We start from the raw sequence: 19,297 nt of genomic DNA, 5'->3' as shown, positions 1-19,297 counted from the left end.
CACGATTCAGATCTTTCTATCACCAATCCAATCGTTGTACAATACCTTTCATTGTTCCTAATTTGTCGATTTTATTTTATTTTGATTCATATCAATTCATCCGGTAAATTTGACCTCTTCGGACAACGTGTGCTAGATATTATTTAGGAATTAAAGCATCCATTTCTCTAACCTAAAATATAATGTCTATTTAAGTAATAATGTTGAAAGAGTTTCAAAATGAGAAGCTTCATTTATATACTCTAATACTCTAATTTATTATTCTTAGGTTTGATAGTACTATTTGCCAACAAAAGAAACATTGCCATGTGAAATAAATGGGCTTTTAAAAGCAAATGAAATATTTAAAATAAAAATTGTCAAATCATTATTGTACAAAATGTTATACAAAAGCACTTCCTCTCCTCTTCACCTCCATGGCTACAAAAGCCACTTTTTCTGCCATATAACATGGAACCAAACCTTAAAAATAAAATAATAAAAAGAAAAATCCCAATAGAACCATAATAATAAACGAACAAAATATATATTTTTTTTAAAAAAACCACGATCGTGAATGTGAAGTTGCTAAGTTATGCACGTTTCACCTAATCTCACGTTTGAGTGTAAAGAAAAACTTGTTGTAATGTCGTTCCTAGGTAAATAGTCACTATATATTAAAATTCATGCCCTCTAATTAGTCATGTATCGAGACAAATTGTTTTCTTTCTCTTTTACTGTCAATCTACGATAGCTTTATTTTTATATTTTGAGGTTGATTTTATTTTATTGTATATATACATTTGAATATTTAAGTCAATCTCGTACTAGTTTATAATAAATCTTAAATTGATTTATTGTTACGTTTATACATTATATCTTTTATCCATTAAATTTTAAAAACTTGTTCACATCGTGTCCTTTCCATAGTTAGTATATTATCATTGTTATTTGATGAATATCGATAAAAATGTTAACTTCACACTAACAACAAGCACAAGTTTTAAGATTAATTCAACGTGATTTTTACATATATATTTGAAAACACACATAAATACTAAAATGGAATGACATACCAAAGTATTAGAACCAAACTAGCTAGCCTCTAACGTCCACATTGTTAACCATACAAAATGACACGTGAGATGTTACTGATTTGGTAAGACATAGACAAATGACAAAATAAAGCTAGGTGACAAAGATAAAACATGGTAGCATATGATCTATTGTAAAAGTTACGTAACAAATGAAGAAAAAGATATTTTTAGGTTAAAATACAAATTTGTTCCACGTGATTTGAAGTTCGGTTAATTCCATATGTCCATGATAAGTAGTTTAGTTGTTTGGATCGATAATTATTTATATAAAACTAAGTGTCGCAATTTTCATAAGCCAAAACCCTTCATCATCATCCACAAAGTAAAGCACAAAACTCAATGATTTCATGTGATGTTGAAATTACATAATAAAGGAAGAGAGAAATACAAGAGAGGGCCATAGACCAAACATCCCCAAACCATATCTTATTTGATCCCAACAGTTTGAGTAACATAACATTCATTCAATTGTCCACCTTACCTATTATTTATTTATCAGTAAACAAAATTAAAAATAGTTTCAACAAGTTTAATATTAACTTATTCGATGTTTCGTTTTAATTTCAAATTTAATTTCAGTTTAGTCCCTCAAACTTTAAAATGATACACTTTTAGTCTTTAGATTTTGAGTTTGGTAAAGTAAACATTTGTAATTGATTTTAATAGTTATGGAAATAACTTAAAATTTTGTTATATTCGGTCAAATTTATCATTTTTAACGATCTTTCGAGTAAAAACTAAACTCCAAATCAATTTATTTATTAATTTGGTTGAGCCTAGTGTCATTTAATTAATTTAAATATATAATTAAAATCTGAAGTTAGTATATTTTATTTGAAATAAAAGGTGGGGTTGTAGATTTGTGATATATATGTGTGAGTATGATTATTGGCTTTTGAGTGGCCCTTTCAAAGGGTACCCTTTAGTGAGTTGACTTTGATTTTGCTTTTGTTTTCTTGATTGAGGAGAAAGAAGAAAGCATGCATATTACTAAAATCCTCATTTATAATGAACAATGTCACATTCAATTGGTGACACCCAAATTTGTTGGTTGCTTAAGTTAGGTGGAGGAGGGGACCTTAGGGCTCACATTTTTCTTTTCTTTCTTTCTTTTTTTCTCATAAAAATAAGAGTACCTTTGATATTTGTGTTTCTTATGTGTTTGAAATGATACGAGAAGTGGGTCTCCCTATAAGAATCATTTAATCAATTTACGTGTTCTTTTTTTCCCTTCTTTTGAGTGCTTCCAAAGGTTTTTTTTTTTAAAAAAAGAGAAAATATGCAAAAGTGAAATCAAGGTCAATCCGACAAGGTAAGGAGAGGAAAACAAACATCAATAAATTTCGAACTTTTTTGTTGCAATATATTCATTTATTTTAGAATTGTTTGAGCGGTCATCGATTCAAGAAAAGGCTTGCACTTGTATATAGTAAATAAGATTGTCAACAAATTTAATCAAATTATTGATATAGATTATTTTAGGTTTAATTTATAGTAATCAATCTAATTATAAATTAAATTAAACATAGACCTAGAGCCAACTTACCTTATACATGTTTAGGTGACATTAAACTCAAATTTTTTTTAACATAATTTGAAACATTATTCATTCAAATAATACACATATACTCAATATACTTATAAATAATAATAACAATATTAAAGTATGTGTTTGAAATTAACTTTTTTTTTTTAAATAAAAAGTAGAACAAAGGTTGATGGAAATGTTGGTCAAAGAAAGTGATGAATTGCATTATTATAGCAAAAAAACATATAGAGTCAATAAATCAAATTAATAATCATAAGTTGGTCTCCTATGAGGATGAGCTAAGGCATGGGTGGTTGTCAACCATGTGGTTGTTAATAATGGTTATCAAATCAATCAATTAATTAATTATACAAAGTAAACTCTTTTTGGGTACCCATAAATAAAAATAACCAAAATACAGATCAACAACAAAATTCCCCATTTTTTCACAAAACAAAAAAATATCCCCTAACAATTTTACATTCTTAGTTATGATTGGCTTATCTTCCTATCCAATCATGCCTCTAATCTCGTTTTATCTTTTTCATTTGTCATTCACGACTAAAGTTTAAAATATCGATCCAAATATTGAGATTTCAATTCTGAAATTTGAAAATAAGTATATGATGTTTAGACATGGATAATAGTAAAGAATTACATTTTAAAAAAATTTAATAGATAAATTATATTTTTGACAAAATATTTATTTAATGGTTTTGTTATGAATTACAAAATAAAAGTTTAATTTTCATTACTTAATTTAATTTTTAGAAAAATAAGCATTTTAAAAAGTAGTAAAATAATAAAATTATTTAAAATCCTTTAAATAAAATAGTTCAATTTCACGATTTCCTTAAAATAAATAGGGTCAATTTTCGAGTTTTTTTCAAAAATAGAAAAATTCGAATTTGTAGAACAATACCACTAAAATACAAAATTTACGGGGAATTGACAAAAATAGGCCAAAAATGGGGTAAATAAAGACTTTTAGGATTGATTGTAAAAAAGTTGACATTTAGGACAAATTGGAGGTAAAATGACGAAAATACCCTCATTTCATGTTCAACATTTCAATTTAAGAACCTGCGAGATGTTTACGAGATGTCTACCAGATGTTTGCGAGATAAAATAATAATAATAATAAACTGTTTTAATTGTTTTATTTTTTTAAAAAATCCGAATATGAATTGTGTTATATGTATATATATTTGCATCTTAAATGTATCAAGTTGATTTATGGTTGATTTAAGGTTGTTTTAGAGATGTTTCAAAAGATGTTAGCAATTTATTATTATTATTATTTTATCTCGCAAACATCTGGTAGACATCTTGCAAACATCTCGCAGACATCTCGCAGGTTCTTAAATTGAAATGTTTAATCTGAAATAAGGGTATTTTCGTCATTTCACCTTCAATTTGTCCTAAATGTCAACTTTTTTACAATCAATCCTAAAAGTCTTTATCTACTCCATTTTTGGCCTATTTTTGTCAATTCCCCAAAATTTACTACATAATTTTTTCATTGACAATTTTTTTAAAAAAATATAAAAATAGATTAAAATTATATAAAAAAAGTATTGATTTTAAAATTTAAATTATAAAACTGAAAAGAAAAGAAAAAAAACACATGGGGCATAGTTATTTAAAATAGTATATAGCCCTTTTTACAATTATTTGTTTATTTATTATTAGAACATTGAAAAGAAAAAAGAAAGGCCTTTGTACAATAACTATTTGAGTAGTTTTTAGAAGTCCAAATTTAACTCACATACCTTTTGACATTAAAATTGCCTACCAACAACTCCTAATAAAAATAATAAAAAGTACCTAGGTTTCAGAAGTGCTTTAGTTACTGTTTATTTGTTTTTGTGTATATATATATATATATATATATTATACTTTGTTTTTGTGAAGCAAAAAATGAGAAAGTGAGAGTAAAAGTTGAAATAGATTTTGGCATGATGTGGTTTCTGTTCAAAACCACTGCTCCTCCACCTTACTTGCTTGCTGCCTTACTTACTTACTTACTTACTGCCCTTTTGCTTTCAACTTGAGGCCATGTCTTTTCATGAAAGACAATCTAACCCCAAACCCATCCCTCCAATATCCACCAATACTTTCAAAATTATTCTATCACATTTTTGTCCCTAACTCACTACCATCCATCTACCCACTCTTTTCAATCCAACTCTATTTTATATCGTTTTCACTTTTTACAATTTTAGTTTTGTTTCATTCTCAATTCGACACTCTTTGGATTTTAATAATTAGGATTACGTTACGGCACTACAAATATTATTTTCTTATTTACAGCACTATCACCTTCGTTTTTTTAAAAAATAAATTACCCACAAAAATGAGTTTGAGTTAATAATTATTATATTAAAAAATAATTAGTAGGATTGACTCGAATAATAAGATGAAAAATGACTGAGTTTAATAACTAATAAACTAAAATAGTGAATGTGTTTCTTTTATTGGCCAACAAACCTAACTCAATTTGGTGGTTAAACGTTCTTATAGTAGTAGGAGAGGTAGTAAACATTTTACGTTTTTAAACGTGTTCAAATTATGAGTTAGAGAGAATATAATCACGTTATATAGTATGAATATTTTGTTGACTTTTTATGTTTGATGTGTAAATTTTAAACATGCAAGAATATATGTCTATATTTTTCTTAAAAAAGGTTAGATATTCAAAATATGTATTATTAATATTTTTTTAAACTAAAAATATTACATGGCATTGCTTGCGTGATGGAAATTGAAACTTTTTCGACTTTTGAAGAAAAGAATTCTCAAAGTGCAAGTGCTTATGTTACAAGTATTACCAAAAAAGTAAGACCAAATGTCTTTGAAAGCAATTTTTCAATTTAAAAAGAAAAAGGAAAATAATTTAATCATAATATTTTGATAATAAGAACAACCAACTTAACTTTAACAATACAAGCACGATTCTAAAATTAAAAGATTCAATTTTATCGATAGCTTAAACATAATCTATCGCAAATTACAGTTAAAATGATATTTTAGAATTGAAGAAAGATTCAATTTCTCATTTAGTAAAAAACTTATCATAACAAAACACGAAAAAAATTATTAATAACCGCTGAAAATATCATATTTTATTTTTGTAATCAATATTTTCTTGTAATATGAAGCGAAAATGACATATTTACCCTTGTGAAAGCCATCCAAAACCTACCTTAAATAGACGCAATCATGGAAGTAGGGGACAAAATTTATAATAAATGACCAAAAATTAAATTTGTAATTACACACTTCATTTATTTACATCACTTTCATCTTCTCTCTACTAATTAAAATTATTATTATTATTTATTAAAAAAAAAAGAAAGAAGAAGAAGAAACCCACCAGCTCCTTTAATGGAGGGGTCCAGTCTGGCCGCCCTCCTTTGGCTGGCCTCCCATCTTTTTGGACTAGCTCTGTCTCCTCTTATCCATAAAAAAAAAACAAAATTAAAAATTAAAAGTAATCTCTTTCATCATCTTCCTTCCACCTTCGACTTCAATTTTCTGAAAAAATAAAAATAAAAATCTGTTCTAAGGTTGTTGTTCCTCCATTAATGGCGGTTTAAAGCTCCAAAATTCTCATGTGGGTCATACCCAAAACCCTCCACTCCCAATAAAACAATTTTGAAATATGAGTTCTCAAACTCACTTTTTTTTTTTTTTTTTTGTTTAAAGATTTGTATGATTTTAAGAATTTTCAAATGGAAAAGAGTTTTAAAATCAATCACATGGCAAGTAGACTGCAGGTTGCCTTTCTGATTTAGCCTTTTACCCACGCTCAATACAGACTCATACTGACAGAGACAGAAGAAAGAGAAATTTTTTTAAAAAATTAAAAATAAAAATTGGGACAGAGACACTACGCAGAAACATCGCTGTCTAAATTTCTCACTATTTTTTCTTTATTTAATTTGTTTTTTTTTCTTTGAATTATTTCTTGAATTGCTTGACCCATTTTCGGAGCTCCGACCCACAAGGGTAGTGTAATTTAATCGAGTGGATTTTTTGTTTGTTCCTTTGGTTCTCAATTCTTTTTGATTTTTTGCCCACTCGCCGGAGCAAAAATGCTCTCTGGGTTTTCACAGGAACCGGCCGGAATGTACTCCACCATTACGGCGCTGCCGATGGACGGCGGCGGGGGTAAGTTTCAGGGTTCTTTAGATGGAACGAATCTTCCCGGTGATGCTTGTTTGGTTCTCACGTCGGATCCGAAGCCGCGCCTCCGCTGGACGGCGGAGCTTCATGAACGATTCGTTGACGCCGTCACTCAGCTCGGCGGCCCAGACAGTGAGTTTTTTTTTGTTTTTCTTATTCTTCTTCTAATTGCTTCTTTTTAGTTCTCTATCTGAAATTTGGGCTCTGTGTTTGTGCAGTGTTTAATGTAATGTGTTGGGATTTGTTTTTCTTCTTTTCTTGCAATGTGTGATTATAAAGAAGTTGCGTTATTCTGTTCAAGACTCTGTTCTTGTTTCTCTGCAAATATGGCAGCGTTTGTAGAGATTTTTATGTTGAGGAATTTGGATGTAATTTCACTTCGTTGTTCCTGGTTTCTTGGAGTTTTGGAGATATTGAACTATTTGACTGTGATTAAAGGCTTTCTTTCAAGAATTTTAGTAGCTGAAGTTGAATGAGAAGTTTGATTCTATACTTTTTTCTCTCTGTCTCTCTGCAATTACTTTTGGGAGGAAGAAGATATTCAAAATTTGATGATTTTATTTAATTTTTGGGATAAAAAGCTTCACCACCATTGAGTAGAGAAGAATAGTAAAGGGAATTTTGATGCTGAGTTGAAGTTGGAAGGGCTGTTCTTACATCTAAAGACAAGGCAGAGAGGACAATATTTCTTGCTATCTTGTAGAACATTTGGGTGGAGAGAATTAGGAGAAATGTTAAAGGAAAAATAGTTGTCTATTTTGTATACACTCGTTGCTTGGAGTTTCAACTAATGTTTACTTTTCGTAGTCAAAAGATCTTAGTGAGATCCACTTATCTATTAAATGTAGTAGAACTAGACCGCCTCATCAGATTAGTATGCAAACAAGCATTGTCCTTTCTAGAGGCTGCAGTATCCTTGAGGGTGTTGTGGTTAACAAATAGATTCAAACCTTCCTTTGAGTGTTTTAAAAAAGAAAAAAGAAAAATAAAAGTTTTAGAACTATCATTTGTCTATCTTTCCTTTGGTTTCCATGTGTTTTCCTTCTTTAAGTTAAGTTGGGTTAGGTTTCTCAATGTTTCCTTAAAGTGCTGTGCATCAAAAAAGGGAAAAAAAATAAGAGTAGTTGCTAGATCCCTGGTCAAGATCAGGCTACATAGATGAAAACAATAAGCTATTTTTCTTTATATCTTTTAAGACTCCTTCAAAAACCTCTCAACTTGCAACTTTGATTTTGATTGATGGTTTGGTGTTCTTCGTTTTTGCCCTGGTCAAAATGGCCAAAATGTGAATTGTAACTGCTTGTCTTTCCTATAAATTGCTCTCCTGTTTTCTAACTCAACCATCTAGAGTTTCAAATCTTCTCGGTTATGTAACCATTCTGTAAGGCTAAGATGCAAGCTTTAGCAACGAAGTACTTAGATTTTGTTGTGTTTGCAAAACGATTATGTTGTCGAGTAGAAAGATTTGTATTGATATCTTGTTCAATTATTATGTTTTAGTACATGCTAGAGAGTCGATGATCTTTAGGATGTTTTTGATCTATGGTCTCCTCTTGGGTGCTCCTAAAGAGTTTTATTATTCATCCCTTGTGGAGGATAATTTTTGTGATCTCCTTGGCTTTAACGTAGGTCCTTTTTGTTTTTTGGGTAATCCATCATATTTATGAATTTTGGTTTCCTTTTAAAAGATAATATGCAGTACTTTCATTCGCTGGAACCGATGTTTTGGTCTAGGACTGGGTGCATTGTAGTTCAACTTGCCTGCTTCATAATAGATGTTTAGAACAATTTTTCCTTGCTATTTCACAGTGGTCAGAACGCACTGTTGATCTCATTCATGATTTTGGTTTCTCTACTTGTTTCAGAAGCAACCCCAAAAACAATTATGAGAACAATGGGAGTAAAAGGTCTCACCCTTTATCACTTAAAATCACACCTCCAGGTTTGTTCATATCACCATTATACTGACCGTGTGTGTGTGATTTTCCTTTTTTCTTTTTCTTTTTTTTTTGGGGGGGGGAGTGGGGAGGTCGAATTTGAGGTTGTGTTCTTAACCTCCAAAACTTTTCTCATTGAGAAAGTTCTTCCATTGTAGATATTTACACCATATGTTTTCTTGATGCCTTGTGCTGGCAGAAATATCGGCTTGGGAAGCAATCGTTCAAGGAATCAACCGAGAACTCTAAGGATGGTACAAACTTCCCCATCTAAACAGTTAGGACTTGGCAGTTTCCTTCCTTATTTTGCTTGCTTTCCTGCATTTGTTGGAATGAAAATATCAAGTAGTTCAAACTATGTTTACCTTTTTATTGAGATAATCACATGTCAACTAGCCGGAAACACGGGCTGTGGTTTGTTGTTGTATATCATTTGTGTGCTGTTTGATATTACGAATGCTTCTTGGAGGTAAGTGCTTGCATCCAAGAAAAAAATAAACGACTCACAGACATAGGATTTCAGCTTCTTGCATTGCAGAGAGTCAAGAAACAAGTTCCTCGTCGTCGCCGTCGTCGAGAATAATGGCACAGGATCTGAATGAGTATGCTAGAGTTTTTCCTTTTATCTAACGGTTTTCCGTGTGTTTTCTATTGGTCTTCCATTGAGTACTTTTGTTTTTCAAACAGTGGTTTCCAGGTCACGGAGGCTTTACGAGTGCAAATGGAGGTTCAAAGAAGGCTGCACGAGCAGCTGGAGGTTAGTCTCTCGTTTGGTCTTCTCGAACAAACCCGAATGTGTTGTAAATAAATCTTGAGAGAAAACTCACTGTTTTCCATTTTCTACTCCATGCTTTTACTATAAGCAGGTGCAGCGACATCTTCAACTTCGCATTGAAGCACAAGGCAAATACTTGCAGTCGATACTCGAACGGGCTTGTCAAGCATTGAGTGATCAGGCTGCAGCATCTGCAGGACTCGAAGCTGCCAGAGAAGAGCTCTCTGAACTTGCAATCAAAGTCTCCAATGATTCAAAAGAGATGGCACCATTGGAGACTCAGAAAGTGCTTCCCTTTTCAGAACTTGCTGCTGCTTTAGAAAATCGAAAGGCTCCTACCGTTATGCCTCGAATAGGCGATTGCTCCATGGATAGCTGCCTAACATCAGCTGGTAGCCCGGTTTCCCCAATCGGAGTAGGATCAACTGCCACCGCAATGAAGAGACCGAGACCGGTCTTCAGTCATGGAGATTCAATGGCTCTCGAGGGCAATGCTCGGCATGACGTCTAATGGATGATGAGTAATATTGGATGAAACTTAGGACTTTCCCCTGTCTAAAAGTTCAGCCTTTTCTTCTGATCTACGTCCTCTAGCTCATCCAAATGTGTTCACATCTTTAATGAAGTATTATGCAATCTATTTTCTGGTTTGTATATTCTTTATAATCAGACTCTTTTTGCTGCTTCTAGTTTCTCTGATCTTCATTATAGAGTGATCCATCCTCTTTTGCTTTTGGAAATGTGAAAGTTTCCATATGAATGCCCCCCTTTGTACAATCAATGACAAAAGTGCTGTTGACCAACTTTTTGAGATGATGCCAAAATCTTCCATTATTAATTGGTTGATTAAAATCCAACCTTCTTCCACTTGTTCTTGTTTAGCTCAAGTAATTGGATTGCTAGTAAGAAGGAGACAAAAGGGTAAAGTGCACCTTTTTCTTTTTCATTAGAGTCAATGGCACAATTTACCTCGAATTATTATTCTTATTAATATTTATAATATTATAATTGTTATTTTGGAATTCATCTGCTCGAGTTTTCTTACGAAGTCAAATTAACGTTACATTTGAGAGATTCGATCTCATGTTATACTAAAAGAATAAATTTAAATTTTTTAAAAATAATTTCAAACTTGCATGTTGTACGTTATGTTTAGCGACTTTCAAAATTCGTGATCAAAAGAATACATTAATATAAGTGGTAACTTTTGAAACGAAAAGGAATATACACTTTATACTACAAGATGAGTATAGCAACTATGTTATAAATAATTATTTTTAAAAATCTTATTTATATTTAAAATCTTCAAAATTTCTCTAACTTTGATGTGATTTTAGTTCATTTATCTCTTCCTTCTAAACTTGAATAAGGACATATCTAAAAATGATGACACCATTCCAAGTTGAATTAAAAGAGCTTTGATATTTTTACACCAATGTCGTCTCTCATAGTTTTTAGTACAATTTAATGTCTAACATGGTAAGACTTTCAGTACAACGGTTTATAATCAACCAGTAAAAAAATCATTTTTGCTATCGTATTTACTATTTCTCATTCTCTTCTCTTATTTGCTGTAATGTTTATTATTTTCTGTCTATATAAAAATATTTTACACAAAACTTTATGAAATTTGGTTAAAACTTTGATGATTGTATTAAAAAATGCAAATCTTGGTAAGATGATGATAGAGTATACTAACTAATTCAGTGTCATCAACTTTGAAAGAGAGAGAGAGAGAGTTTTAAGATATTTAAAAGCAAAAGAGCATATTGGATTATACTTCCACAGAGCTAACTCTGTTGTCAAACAAAACCATCATGGAATCTCCACTTTACGCAAATTCCATTTCCATTTTTCTTCTCTTTTGATTTTCCCTTTCCCATTTCCTCCCCTAAACCTTACACAAACTTTCTTCTCCAGTGAGAATAATTTTTACATGGAATTTTCATCTGGTGAGTACAATTTTCCTTCTAATTTTGTATCCATGTCTTTTCTTTCGTCTACTCTTTTTGTTCTTGCTACTCGATTACAAGCTCATTCAATTCTTTGCAGATGACGAAACGGATATTTTATTTGGTTCTTTCACTTTGCTGAAAATAGTTTAATCTGTGAAATTTTCGACATGGGTTCCGTAGTTTGTTGTTGTGCGTTTTGAAATTGAATTAATTTGCTTGTCTTTTACGTCGATTCTCTGTTACACGGTGCAAGCTAGGGATTTGCTTTAATATTCAATAGTCATTTTGAATGATTGCTTTGAGTTTACGTCCGAGAGTGAGAAAGATGTCAAAGGATTGATAATTAGAAATTTGGAAAGATCGTCGTCTATTGTAGGCGACGTGTTGTGTCTGAGGCTTTGGGAATGGATGGATTGTGTAAATTGGGTTTTCTTGTGAAAATGTATGGAGGATATAGTCCAACTCAAACTTTGAAGCATATACGAAGTAATTGTTCATGTTTCAATACTTAAGAAATGCTTTCATTTATAGGATTTCTTTTCCATTTTAGCAGACGAGCAACAACAAACATTGCATCTTGTATTGTTCTTATTTCTTGTGATCCTCGGCTCCTTGTTTGTTAAATCCCAATCAACCCAAAAATTTAAAAATTCGTAGAACGTCCAACAAGTGAGAATGAGAATCAATATTTACAAGAGAGTAAATAACATTTTAAGAGTTCAAACACAAAACTTCTTGCTCTGATATCAAATTAAATCACCAATACTCCATCCCTAAAAGCATTTTTTTTAATCTTCTCAAGTACTATTTTTTTTTGGTTATTTGGCTACTTCTTGAGTTGCTATTTTACTCATTGGATACACTGATATCGTTTTCATTTGACTTGTCAGGCACACATTGATTTTCTCTATCTTTTATTATAAAGGAATATCTCATTCTTGCCCTCATGTCCAAAGTTGGAAGCATATTTTTCTGCTGCAGTTCATCAAATAAATATAACAGACTGGATGCGAAGCTGGGAAGAAAAATGGTTGAAGTCAAAAGAAATTCAGCTGGACATGACAATTTCAAGTCATTGAATGGCATAATCTTGAGATTTCCTCAATTCAAGGAGGGATTACAAAACATCAGGGGTGTATTTGAACAGTATGGTGAGCTTTATTTCGACTGTATCACTCTTTCTGTGATTGATTACCTTGCTCAAAGATGTCTCAAGTTATCTATTTATCTCTCTCTCATAGATGAAGATTCGAATGGAAGCATCGATCGCGAAGAACTCAAGAAATGCTTACAACAGCTACAAATGCATATGACCGAGGAGGAAGTCGAGGATCTTTTCCACTCTTGTGACATTGATGGAAGTGCCGGAATACAATTCAATGAGTTTATCGTTCTCCTATGTCTCATTTATCTTCTCAAAGACGAACATTCTCTCACTGTACGTACGAAACAAACTATTATTCCCCCCACCCCACACAAACCGACATTTTTATTCCCTTTTCAATCCTTCATGGAGGTTTGTTACAGAAATCAAAGCTGGGTTCACCTCAACTTGAAGCAACTTTTGACACAATCATCCAAGCTTTCATATTTCTAGATAAAAATGGTGATGGCAAGCTCAACAGGAAAGAAATGGTCAAGGCTCTGAATGAGGCTTCTCCATATGAGAGATCCCCTGCACGCATTACAAAGACTAGATTCAGTATTGCTCTCTTCATTAAGGATACTCCATATTTGTTTTCGTTTTTGTTTTATATATCGCTTTTGAAACTCCAAACTGTCTGGTCAAACAATATGTTGAGTACATATTCATTTGAGCTGAGTAGTAGATTGACACATTAAATCTCCGTCTACTTAAACCGTCTTAGCTTTCAACTTTGGTTCAAACTTCTATGCCGGAAAGATCAAAGTTGAATATACATAAACCAAAATTGAGAGTGTCCTTAAACCTTGGTTGTTTACTGATTTCCCACTTTTTCTTGATGGATGCAGAGGAAATGGACTGGAACAACAGTGGGAAGGTGAATTTCAGGGAGTTTCTATTTGGTTTCATTAACTGGGTTGGAGTTGACACTGATGATGATCTCTCTCCCACATGAATTTAAAACAGGAGAACACATGAAGACAATGGATTTAAAATAAGGTCAGATTGATACAATGTTCAAAACTGAATGACTTTGCCTAGTGAATATAGTTATATACTAATTACTATTGTTTGTTTGTTTGTTTGTTTCGTTTGGTGAATTGTAATGTTCAGACGATCTTGTGGATTAAATTACATAATGTTATTCTTACTGTTGTTATTATACGGTGTTGACACAAGCATGACTCAATATCTTTGTACGAGTGAGAGATAGACCATGTGAATTATGATGTTGATCTCTCACCCATATAATTGTTGAACGAAAAAAATATTTTACTTTATCATTGACATTCTATCGTTATATTATGGCAACTCTTTTGACGAAGAAAATATCAAATGAACATACATATATCAGCTTTTCATTATACATACACACGCACACCAAAATTATTCATAAACTAATTTATATTGTAAATTCAAATAAATAAGGTCATTTTGATAATTAAGTAGTTTCTCAAAAGTAAACCTACAAACAAAAAAAGATATTGTTCTTAAAATTTTGATTTTATGTTTAGAATTTGACCCTTGGACTACAAATGGAAATAAATGGATACCGAGGAGGCCTTAAACATGTTTGGGCAAAAGTACTTGAGTGCAATACTTTAAAAATATTGTACTAAAAAGAAAAGTAAAAAACATCATATCCTAAATTTTTTTGGATTGTCAATTAAAACCGTAAAATTTAATAACTTATATTATATTCAATTTTAATTATTTAAATAAAATTGTTGATGTTTCTAAACAAGCAAACGAGGTAAATTATTTACCATATAAACCATATTAAAATATTGATAGATATTGAAATTTTGCCGTAATACTTTTTATAGTTTTGGTATTTAAAACAAGAGTTCGATTCACATATTGTTTATGAAACGTATGATTTGAATATGCTCGTGCTCAATTGCTAATATTGTACTTATAATTATAAACTTTGAAAAATTGTAAAAAATGAAACATTGACGAAGTAATTTTATTAAATTTTAATTTTTTTGTATCTTTTTACCGGTTAGATTTTTAAAAAAATTGTAAATATAGTAAAACTATCACCGATATACTTGTATCGCTGATAGACTTCATATGGTAAATATTTGCAACATGGTCTATCAGTGATAGACTTATATCATTGATAGAATTCGACAAATTTTTGCTATATTTGCAAATTTTTTAAAATTGTGTTATATACTTAATTAATTTGAATTTAATTGCTAAATTTGCAACGATTATCCATGCTCAAAATTTTTAAATTCTATTGTTTGAAAATCCATTAAAACAAAATATTATTTACAATTGCCGAAAGAAAAATCTGAGTGAGCGTTTCACGCGCGCAGAGGGCGTGGACTTGCACGTCAAGGTCAGTCAAAAGCCAAAGGCCACGTGGCACTCCCGACGCCGCCGCGTCTGGCGTGGGAAATATCCTAACATCGTCTTTGTTAATTCACTCGCTTCTCTAAGCTCGTCTTTATCTTTTTTTTTGCTTCCCTTTTTCCTCCAAATTTAATCCTTCGATTTTCTCTTCCCATTTTCCCAGCGTTATGACCCTCACACGACGTTACCAAATCTATATCTTTTTATGGAAATTTATTAGGGTAATTCGAAATTAGAAAACCGCCATTTTTGAATCAGTTCAATTCTTCTTGTTCTCGGGAGTATATTGTTGTTAAGTTGCTGGAAGAGTTGAAAGCTAATGGAAGTTTCATTGAAATGTTGGTTTCTGTTCGATTTTTACACTTCTGCTGTTTAAGTTTTTTTTTTCATTACAATTGATGCTCACTGTAGAGGAAGAGTGAAGTTTGGCGTTGGGTTTAGTCTAGATTTGTAGATTCAGCAACGGTCTCTTTTGATTGTCTGAACTTTTCACCGGCGAAATCGGGGTTTTGTTTTTTATACTCTGTTGTTTTCTTTGATAGCTTGATTCATAGCATCAATCTTATTTCAGTCCGTCGTTGATACCGTTTTGCTTGATACTGTGTTTATATTAGCGACTAGAAAACTAGTGGCAGCGTTGGATATTGAAGTTATTTTGTAGGAAATGGCTTGTGAAGCTATAAAACTGTGGACTTTTAATGGATTAGTAGCTGCATTTCTTGATCTTGGTATAGCTTTTTTATTATTAAGTGCATCAAGTCTTGTTTTCTTTACATCCAAATTTCTGGCATTGTTTGGATTATGTCTGCCTTGCCCTTGTGATGGGCTATTTGGGAACCTTAGTAGTGATCACTGCTTCCAAAAGTTACTGGTGGATCGTTCGTCTAGAAAAATATCTTCAGTCGTGCATTCTACTAGAGAAAAGTTCCCATTAGATTCCTTGTTGGATGGACCAAAATGTTGTTCTAAGTCAATGTTGGTTCACGAAAGGAATGTCAAGGGGGATCGTGTTGAATTGGAAGGTGAAGCGTCAGGTAGTTCCTCTTTTAAAATCAGATCACCACAAGCTATGGTTTATGGAGACTATCCCAGTGTCAATGAATTGCATTGTGGGGATGGTGGGGATCGCAGGAAGGTCATATCAGCATCTTCGTATGTCATTTCGCAGGCGGATGTGGAACTTGAAGACCTTTCTCGTTCTCCTTCAAGCTTCAGTGGATTTGGGAATGACAATACCGAGGATGATGGGTTCTTTTCTGTTGATTCTGGAGGTGATAAAATTTAATTTGTATTATTTTTCCTTCTTTCCCTCTTAGATAAATTTAAAATGTCATAATCATATATGCGACTTGAATTGCCTTTTTTGTGCCAGTTATGAGCTTATAGGAAAACAGATGGCTGACAACCATGTCTCCTGAATTTCATTTTCATTGTAGTGTATTATTTTTGCTTAGGAGTTAGGACCCTTAACAGTTAGGTGATTGATTGGAAAATTGGGTATTTAGAAGTTATTGGGTTGTACTTGGTGGAAACAAGATTATATTTTGAATATGAATTTGGGGTCGTGAGTTCTTACATTTTGATACTTGGGATGTATTTAATATTCAAGTGGAGTTTTGAATAATTCAGTCAAATTTTACTTATTTGGTCATGCTCAATTACTCTATTCCTTATTTTACCTTACCATTATTTTCTAACAGAAGTTTTGAGTTTCCTTGTAAGGGAAAAGTTTGCATTTTCTTCATAATTTATATGGTGATAACCGATAGCTGTAATCTGGGTGTTCTACTTCAATTGTAGATGAAAGGGAGGATTCATCAGACAACAGCGATCAATATAAAGTATTTCCGGATCTTGAACTAGATGATTCTTGTGATGAGAAAATATGTGCAGAGATGTGTGAAGCCTCTGTTGCAGAGGCTGGGAACAGCTGCAGAAGGGAGTTACGCTTGGATGGTAATGAGAGTGATACAATCAAACAATTGGAACAAGCACTTGAAGAAGAACAGTCGGTTCGTGCTGCCTTGTACCTGGAGCTTGAGAAAGAGAGAAGTGCTGCTGCCACCGCTGCTGATGAGGCCATGGCCATGATATTACGTCTTCAGGAGGAGAAGGCATCTATAGAAATGGATGCTAGGCAATATCAGAGGATGATAGAGGAGAAGACTGCTTATGATGCTGAAGAAATGAGTATTCTTAAAGAAATTCTAGTGAGGAGGGAGCGGGAAATGCATTTTCTAGAGAAGGAAATCGAAGCTTTACGGACAAGTTTCTTTGAGTATGACGGAGTAGGTGTTGATATGCTTGACTCGGAAGTTACACCCCCAAGGGCCCCTTCTTTCACCTATCCAACTGAAGATCCATGTATTAATATATTCAACAAAAAACATTCTTTGCAACATGAGATACCATCAGTGGGATCACAAAAATTAACTTTTGAGTTTGGGGAAGAGTCGCCATCTATTGGAGCGGATGAAACTGCTGATGCTGCAAAAGCTAGGGGGATGTTGTTGCTCCAAGTTCCTGATATCTACAAGGGTAGTGAAGAGATTGACTATGAGTTACAAGGTAAGGACATGGTAGAGGATGAAAATTTATACGTTGTACCAGGAAAAGTAACTGAATTAGAGCCATATTTGCAAAGCAATGAGTCAAATGCTCTAGGTAAGGTTGAGAAATGCACGGAATTGATTGCAGATGAACAAGAAGTCCACGAAGTGTCATATGATGGGTTGGCTTTTGCTAAAACAACTCTTCCTTGTCATGAAAAGAATGGTGACCATCAACGAACAAGAGATCTCTACTCTGTGAACAATACAGATCCCCATCTTCATGATATTCATGTTGTTGAAGATGAAGCTAAAACTTCAAATGAAGCAGTTGATAATGCAAGTGAAGAACCTTTGGTCAATGGTACCTCGAATATTCCAGGTAAATGTGACAGTCCATCCTTCAGTTTGTTGCAGAATGAACTAGACTTCACGAGAAGCAGCTCAGATGCCTCTGGAAGATTTCCACCAATTGCTCGTTCTCGAAGCCATTCCATGCGATCACAATTGCGTAGAAACTCGATGTCTGCAGTTGATTATGAAAGGTCAAAAATTGGCAATGAAGTTGAGTGGCTCAGAGGAAGGCTAAAGATTGTTCAAGAGGGAAGAGAAAAACTCAAGTTCTCTGTGGAGCACAAAGAGAAGGAAAGCAATCAGTTTCAACTTTTAGAAAACATAACAAATCAACATCGCGAAATCCGACAACTAACGGATCCTGGAAAGGCATCTCTCCAGGCTCCACTGCCTCCATCCTCAAAGGTACATCAACCAATCTTTAGTTGATTAATAATATACTATATGCATAGATCTATACACTCTAATATATTGTAAACAAATTTAACAGCTCATCGACAGTCATATTGTATAATGAAAATCCAATTTCGCCATTGATCTCATTGCAAGAAAACTATAAATGCTCTGCATTCCTAAAATTCTGCCTGCCCTTTTAATCATCGTCGAGCCATACTTGACATAAAAAATTCTCTTTCCTTAATCATAATTGTCAATAATCTGATGGATCTGTTTTCAGGATGTGTCAAAGAAGCGTTGCTGGCGAAGTTCGTCCTTGAGCGTTCACAGAAGCAGCTAACTAGTTTGAAACTCTCACGTATAAGAAACAATAAGAAAATAACGAAACACCATAGCAGATCATATGATAAAGCATCCTCCAGGTTAGAAATTCTAGTCCTCTTTCCCCACTGTCATAAAAGACTACAAATCATTTGTAAATTAGGAATAACTTGACATGTTATGTCTTATAGTTTGACAGGTTATACCTTCTGTACATTCTCTTAAAAAGTTCTGATGCGGCTGATAAAACGTAGTTACCATATTTATGTCTGTTTAGATGCATGAGCATAAGTTGGTAAAACATGCTTCTTGTTATTAAACCTGTAGAAGCAGTAACCATATTTGATTGTTTGGTCTATTCAAATAGCTTGTTTGGTCTATTCAAATAGCTTTTTCGACGTTCTCAGGCATCGAAAATTGAACTGAACCCATTGCTAAAATAGAGTTGGGAGGGTTATTATTATAAGCTTCATTGTTTTTTCTTTCAATATAGAACCAAAATCATAACCAGAGTTTCAACATCTGATAATGTGTTCACTAACAGAGAGTGAGAAACAATAATACAAATGTGGGACCCGTTTTATTCTGAGAGTTTCAATATTTGATAATGTGTTTACACTAATAGAGAGAGAAGAAAATTAAAAAAATTGGGACCCGTTTTATTCTAATTGGTGTTGTTTACCCAAACTAGGAATGAGAATAAATTGTAG

The 19,297-nt window shown here is 32.7% G+C and overlaps 3 protein-coding genes across 5 annotated transcripts; all 3 read left to right on the top strand.

The window, feature by feature from the left end:
• Nucleotides 1-6,086: 6,086 nt before the first annotated feature.
• LOC101213244 (protein PHR1-LIKE 2) lies at nt 6,087-10,371 on the top strand. Of its 2 annotated transcripts, none has more exons than XM_011652575.2 (6): nt 6,087-6,924; nt 8,658-8,734; nt 8,929-8,983; nt 9,268-9,331; nt 9,417-9,486; nt 9,596-10,371. In XM_011652575.2, the coding sequence occupies exons 1-6, from the start codon at nt 6,702-6,704 to the stop codon at nt 10,013-10,015; spliced, it is 909 nt and encodes a 302-aa protein (XP_011650877.1). In that variant the 5' UTR covers nt 6,087-6,701; the 3' UTR covers nt 10,016-10,371. The 2 variants fall into 2 exon arrangements, with proteins under 2 accessions (XP_011650877.1, XP_004133994.2); XM_004133946.3 differs by having other exon boundaries at nt 6,089-6,924; nt 9,253-9,331.
• A 901-nt stretch (nt 10,372-11,272) lies between these two features.
• On the top strand, nt 11,273-13,781 carry LOC101213966 (probable calcium-binding protein CML22). Of its 2 annotated transcripts, none has more exons than XM_011652574.2 (5): nt 11,273-11,456; nt 12,350-12,610; nt 12,701-12,897; nt 12,987-13,161; nt 13,452-13,781. In XM_011652574.2, exons 2-5 carry the CDS (start codon nt 12,406-12,408, stop codon nt 13,556-13,558), a joined length of 684 nt encoding a protein of 227 aa, XP_011650876.1. In that variant the 5' UTR covers nt 11,273-11,456; nt 12,350-12,405; the 3' UTR covers nt 13,559-13,781. The 2 variants fall into 2 exon arrangements, with proteins under 2 accessions (XP_011650876.1, XP_031737636.1); XM_031881776.1 differs by having other exon boundaries at nt 11,285-11,456; nt 12,385-12,610.
• A 1,254-nt stretch (nt 13,782-15,035) lies between these two features.
• Nucleotides 15,036-18,989, top strand: LOC101204513 (hypothetical protein). Its single transcript, XM_004134329.3, has 3 exons — nt 15,036-16,238; nt 16,768-18,275; nt 18,547-18,989. The coding sequence occupies exons 1-3, from the start codon at nt 15,632-15,634 to the stop codon at nt 18,604-18,606; spliced, it is 2,175 nt and encodes a 724-aa protein (XP_004134377.1). The 5' UTR covers nt 15,036-15,631; the 3' UTR covers nt 18,607-18,989.
• The last annotated feature ends 308 nt before the right edge of the window (nt 18,990-19,297 follow it).

The sequence above is a fragment of the Cucumis sativus genome, chromosome 3 (genome assembly GCF_000004075.3).
Source record: "Cucumis sativus cultivar 9930 chromosome 3, Cucumber_9930_V3, whole genome shotgun sequence".
NCBI lineage: Eukaryota > Viridiplantae > Streptophyta > Magnoliopsida > Cucurbitales > Cucurbitaceae > Cucumis > Cucumis sativus.
The sequence above is the reverse complement of the archived record's forward strand: the minus strand, read 5'-3'. Positions and strand labels throughout refer to the sequence as shown.

What these genes read in the sequence shown, in the direction of transcription:
- LOC101213966 (XM_011652574.2), top strand. Translation starts at nt 12,406, where the DNA reads ATGTCCAAAGTTGGAAGCATATTTTTCTGCTGCAGTTCATCAAATAAA. An exon ending in GGGTGTATTTGAACAGTATG is followed by an intron (nt 12,611 to 12,700) that starts GTGAGCTTTATT and finishes TCTCTCTCATAG; the next exon opens with ATGAAGATTCGAATGGAAGC. An exon ending in AAGACGAACATTCTCTCACT is followed by an intron (nt 12,898 to 12,986) that starts GTACGTACGAAA and finishes GGTTTGTTACAG; the next exon opens with AAATCAAAGCTGGGTTCACC.
- LOC101204513 (XM_004134329.3), top strand. Translation starts at nt 15,632, where the DNA reads ATGGCTTGTGAAGCTATAAAACTGTGGACTTTTAATGGATTAGTAGCT. An exon ending in CTTTTCTGTTGATTCTGGAG is followed by an intron (nt 16,239 to 16,767) that starts GTGATAAAATTT and finishes CTTCAATTGTAG; the next exon opens with ATGAAAGGGAGGATTCATCA. An exon ending in CACTGCCTCCATCCTCAAAG is followed by an intron (nt 18,276 to 18,546) that starts GTACATCAACCA and finishes ATCTGTTTTCAG; the next exon opens with GATGTGTCAAAGAAGCGTTG.
- LOC101213244 (XM_004133946.3), top strand. Translation starts at nt 6,702, where the DNA reads ATGCTCTCTGGGTTTTCACAGGAACCGGCCGGAATGTACTCCACCATT. An exon ending in ATGGCACAGGATCTGAATGA is followed by an intron (nt 9,332 to 9,416) that starts GTATGCTAGAGT and finishes TTTTTCAAACAG; the next exon opens with TGGTTTCCAGGTCACGGAGG. An exon ending in GGCTGCACGAGCAGCTGGAG is followed by an intron (nt 9,487 to 9,595) that starts GTTAGTCTCTCG and finishes TACTATAAGCAG; the next exon opens with GTGCAGCGACATCTTCAACT.